At 35.5% G+C, this 5,576-nt stretch overlaps 1 protein-coding gene across 1 annotated transcript; it reads left to right on the top strand.

Annotated features, from left to right (window-relative positions):
- The first annotated feature begins 2,139 nt into the window (after positions 1-2,139).
- Positions 2,140-4,989, top strand: LOC141718461 (uncharacterized). Its single transcript, XM_074520848.1, has 2 exons — positions 2,140-2,722; positions 4,019-4,989. Exons 1-2 carry the CDS (start codon positions 2,294-2,296, stop codon positions 4,796-4,798), a joined length of 1,209 nt encoding a protein of 402 aa, XP_074376949.1. The 5' UTR covers positions 2,140-2,293; the 3' UTR covers positions 4,799-4,989.
- The last annotated feature ends 587 nt before the right edge of the window (positions 4,990-5,576 follow it).

Raw genomic sequence — 5,576 nt, 5'->3', positions numbered from 1 at the left:
TACATATATAAACGAAAAATATATTTATTAAAAACACACCGAGTACATAGAACAACAACATGAAACAAGTACATAAAATGAGTACATAAGTAAAACACAAAGAAAATAAGTAAAGCAAGACAATACATATGAAGTCTAGTCGTCTAAACCATAATAAAGATTAGTACCAGTGTCTATTTCATTTGAGGCCTTATTGACTGGTCCATTAACTAGATTATAATTAGCGAAGTTGGTTTTTACTCTTTTTCCATTATTCCTTTTGGATGACTCGTAGAGATCAACAAGATGTTTGGGTGTGCGACAAGTACGTTGCCAGTGCCCCTCAGATCCGCACCAATGACAGATGTCTCGGTTCTCTCCTTCTTGGAGTGCCTTTCTTTTATTTAGCACTTCACGTTGCCATTTCTGGTGGCCAGAGTTGTAACCATCACGTTGCCACTTCAGGTGGCCAGAATGATACTGATTGTGAAACCGACCACGAAAATTTCCACGTCCACGGTTTCGTCTATAACCCCATCCTCCTCTATGCCCTTTCCCACGTTCATTCTTCAAGAATGACGTGTTATGTACTTCAGGTAACTGGGCAGAGCATGTGGGACGTATCTGATGATTTTTCAGTAGCAACTCATTATTCTTTTCAGCCACAAGAAGGAGAGATATCAGCTCGCCATATTTCTGAAAATTACACTCCCTATATTGTTGAGTCAGGATCATAGTGTTGGGGTGAAAGGTTGAGAGGGTCTTTTCAATCATTTCAGCATCAGTAATATTTTCACCACATAAAATTAATTTTGAGCTTATCTTGAAAAGAGCAGAATTATATTCAGCTACATATTTAAAATCTTGTAACCTCAAATTAATCCAGTCATATCGGGCAGATGGCAAGTGAACAAGTTTCTAGTGATTAAATCTATCCTTGCGATTATTCCAAAGGGTGAGTGGATTTTTGATAGTGAGGTATTCAGATTTTAGATCTTCGTGGATGTGATACCTAAGAAATATAATCGCTTTTGCATTTTGTTCAACAGTTGGGATTTTTTCTAGGTCAATAGTATCTTTTAGGCCATTAGCACTAAGGTATAATTCCGCATCAAGGACCCATGACAAATAATTATTCACCGAAACATCCAAGGCAACAAACTCTAATTTTGCAAGATTCGCCATTCTGAATAGATTTTAAATAAGATATAATATGTCACATAATATTTAAACAGGCAAGTTTGAAATAATAAGTTTATACAAAAGTTACTACGGCATAGCCGGCCAGAAAACTTTTGATTATTACTTGACGGCAGCGCCATTTTTATAATATCCAACAAACTCTAATTTTGCAAGATTCGTCATTCTGAATAGATTTTAAATAAGATATAATATGTCACATAATATTTAAACAGGCAAGTTGAAATAATAAGTTTATACAAAAGTTACTACGGCATAGCTGGCCAGAAAACTTTTGATTATTACTTGACGGCAGCGCCATTTTTATAGTAGTATTACTTGACGGTAGAGCCATCTTTATATTACTTGACGGCAGAGCCATCTTTATAGTATTATTTGACGGCATAGTCATCTTTATAGATTTCAATCAGTAACATAAATATGTAATAATATTTAGAAGAAAATGAGGAAAAGAAAACGTACCTCTTTTATGAAATAGTTTTTGTTGATAGGGACTCGTGGGTCAGAATAAGTCGTAGCTCTTTCGAGAATAAAGCTTCAGTTGGCAGAGACTCGTGCTGATAACGTGTTATGAACCTTTGTTATAAACCTTGACTGAAAATATTAATTATGTTTAATGTAGAGGAAGTATAGAAGAGAATAGAAGATGGAGAGAAAGTTGTGTTTCATTTCATTAGCTAAATGAGCTATTTATAGTAGTTGGTTTACAAGGTTTACTAAGTAAGATATTCAAATCTTTTTTATTAAGTTTTACAAATCTTCCTCAATAAGTTTTACAAGTCTTTCTCGGTAAGATTCGAGAGACTTTCTCGATACGCTTTGACAATCACTTTATTTTTATTCAAATATTTTAACAATTTATTCATTCACCTCTAAATTTCTCCCCGGATTTTACAAAACTGAAAGAAAAAGAAAAATTACCTCAAACCAAAAACTATTTCCTTGTATTTTTAACCAAAAAAGGCACATATGTCTTGCTTATCCAGGAGTCTAACGGGCCTTACTTGACCCGAAATCCGGGTTTAGAGAGAAGCATGCATCTTTGTCTAGAAAGTGAGGCAGCGTGTTGAATCGTCACACTCACCACCGTGTTGTTACGGTCTAAATTGAAAAAATGCAGCCCCCAAACCCTAACCCTAATTACCCTCCCCAAAATCAATTAGATCCCAATACTCTCTATTATCAACAATCACACACATCTAATTACTCTTATTATTATCCTAATCCTCATCTTCATCCTCCAAACCCTAATTTTCCCCAACACTCATTTCAACCCGAATCTTCTTTATCCACTTATGATCCTTATTATAATGTGGCTCCGAGTAATCAGGTTGTTAACCCGGCCGAATTCGACCCGAATTCTTACCCGGCGCAATCGTACGGGTATGAGTACCAGGCCCAGCAACCCGGTGGGATGGTTTACCAGCAGTATCAAGCTGTTAGTGTGGAAGCAAAAGCAATGGCTGTGCCGTATTATTCGGACCCGAATGGCGGTTCCGTTTCGCATAATTGGGCTGTGAATGAGGTTGCTAGTGCTGCAAATGTGAGTGATTGTTTTCTTTATTTGATGAATTTGATTGGTATGCTTTCTTGTTGGATTAGCTCACTGCATTGAATTTGTAATTATTGATGGAATTATAAGTTTTAGAACCCAAGAAAGTAGGAGTTAGAGTTCTAGTATGATGTTCGGTTTTGAATTTTCTGCGAGATTCTTGATTTAGTGGTTTTATATGTAGATAGTATATTAGGAGGATTATTTTGTTGCTCCGTCACTTGTATATTGTATTGTTAAGCTCAGTGCATATTGTTGTCATGGCACCCGGCTAGTCAGTACTGGTTGGTTTGATAAAGTCAACCGGAGAGGTCGACTTGCGAATTTGGAAAATTTACAATGGAAAAAATTAAAAACGTGCTCAACATCGGCAACAATTAACTTGCTAATCTCAGCTTACATATCTTTGTGTGGGTGTCTTTATGTATGTATAAATTGATTAAAATTTAATATACATGTAGTATAATTTGTTTATGTATTTATACAGTCAGCGTATTTATTTGTATACATGGAATGAGAAAAAAGAAATGTTTGTGATTAACATAGCTATTTTGTGATTGATATACATATGAGGATGGGAATGTTACAGATTTGTCGTGGCAAACCACGTATATCAGATATATATTCACGTATATCAGATATATATTGTTGTATATGATTTATTAATTATTATTAATTTGTCAAATATTCTTCGACTTATGATTTATTAATTATCATTATTTTGTCAACTAGTCTACGACCAGTCGACTAGGATCCAATAAATCGGAAACAATCAATTTAGAATAAAAAAAACTTTTTTATGGAACAGACATCAATATTCGTGGATAATACCTTACCTTCCACTTCCAGTTCCTATGTTAATAGGAGCGGGACCTCCATCGACTCGAGTTGACTGATCGACGTGACAACCATGGCTCAGTAGTGTGATGCAGTTTTAATCAGATCACTTGTGTCATATGTTTATCGTATTATTGAGAATTTTGATTCATACAAACAATAAGCAGCTAATAGGTAGTTTGGAAAGTGATGGTTGTGTCTGTTGTTTTAATAACTGAATTTAGAATGACAATTTGGACAACCATGGCTCAGTGTGATGCAGTTTCGATCAGATCACTTAATGCATATGTTTATCATATTATTGAGAATTTTGATTCATACAAACAATAAGCAGCTAATAGGTAGTTTGGAAAGTGATGGTTGTGTCTGTTGTTTTAATAACTGAATTTAGAATGACAATTTGTTTTTTTGTAAGTAGTTTAGAAGTAACTGACATATCAATTGCCGTAGGGAGTGACACTACCACCAAATGGGATGCACCAATATGCGCCTGTGAAACCAAAGCCTGTCTCTTTGTTGAATCGGCGAGCTAAACCGAAAGGCATTTGGAAGAAAGAACCAAAGACGAAAGTTGTACAGTCTGCGTGGTGTGAAGTTTGCAGGGTTAGTTGTGATACCAAGGATGTTCTGGACAAACATAAATCCGGAAAGAAGCACATGAAGAACTTGGAGAAACTAGGTACAGGCTCTGCACCCTCATCTCTCCCGGTTCCTGTCGCATCTGCAGGGCCAGAACATCCAGTTATTGGACCTCCGGAGAATCCTAATAAGAAGAAAACAACACAGTCAGTGGCAAAGGTTGTGCAATCTGCATGGTGTGAAGTTTGCAAGGTTAAATGCGACACGGTCGATGTTCTCAATGTGCATAATTCGGGTAAAAAACACAAAAAGAATTTGGAGAAACTTACAAGCGCATCAGTTCCTGTTCCTGTCACTTTCGTGAAGTCTGAGAATTCAGCAGCTGGGCCATTAAATCATGGTAAAAGTGTGTGTGTTGGCGAGAGAAAGTCAAAAAAGAAAGCAGCAGGTTCTCCTAAAGATTTAGAAACAAAGAGGAGAAAGGTTGTGGAAGGTGGGGCAGCGGTTTCTTCTGTCAGGACATGTGTTACATGTAATGTCGTTTGCAATAGTGAAACAGTTTTCCAATATCATATTCAAGGACAGAAGCATATGGCCATGATCATGAAGATTGCATCTCAGAGAATGAACATGGCTGCTGGTGCAATGTAGAAATAGAACAGAACTATGGCAAAACTTATATATCTCACATCATTAAGTTATTTACTTCTGTGCTCCTTGAGGTGCCGGCATTTAAATGTTTTTTTTTGGTAAGTGTGATTCATCTAATAGGGGATAAGGAGCTACTGTATAAATGCATTTGTTGATATTAATGTTAGCAAAATGCTTCATTTATACTTTGACATCCATGCTTTTATTGGTCTTGAGCATTACTTGCAATCTTTTAGGAAGTTGAAAGTGCTACTTTTATATTCTATGGTGCTTCTGGCATTAGGTTCAATATACAGCAAATGTATGCGACTTGTGTGAGGATTGTTTCCTGGGATGCTTGCTGTCTTGCAAATTGGAGTCCCAAGTGGTGGAATGAATCTTTTATCCTATATAGGACTTTCTTTAATAATTTTATTAGACCACTAGTGTAATTCTCTCCAAAAAAAACCTAGGAAACAGCTTCTGCACTGCTAGCAATCATTACAAGTACATAAATGTCAAAATTTATGTTGGCATATTTTAAGTATGAAAAAATTATAGCGTATTACTGTAATTTGCATGTACGAGATCATATTTGAAGAAGCGTAGGTCCTGCAATTTTGAATGAACAAATAGAAATCTGTTTTAGTTGGTGTTTTAAAATACGGGAATCGGAATTAGTTAGTAAAGATATATTATAGTGATTAATTGAATAATCGGAATGATTAATTGAAATACTAATTAGACATATTTAAAAAAAAAATTATAATACTTAAATTTTGTAATATTAGTATAAGAA

The sequence above is a fragment of the Apium graveolens genome, chromosome 4, assembly GCF_009905375.1.
Source record: "Apium graveolens cultivar Ventura chromosome 4, ASM990537v1, whole genome shotgun sequence".
In the NCBI taxonomy this organism is placed as follows: Eukaryota; Viridiplantae; Streptophyta; class Magnoliopsida; order Apiales; family Apiaceae; genus Apium; species Apium graveolens.
The sequence above is the reverse complement of the archived record's forward strand: the minus strand, read 5'-3'. Positions and strand labels throughout refer to the sequence as shown.

What these genes read in the sequence shown, in the direction of transcription:
- LOC141718461 (XM_074520848.1), top strand. Translation starts at nt 2,294, where the DNA reads ATGCAGCCCCCAAACCCTAACCCTAATTACCCTCCCCAAAATCAATTA. An exon ending in AGGTTGCTAGTGCTGCAAAT is followed by an intron (nt 2,723 to 4,018) that starts GTGAGTGATTGT and finishes CAATTGCCGTAG; the next exon opens with GGAGTGACACTACCACCAAA.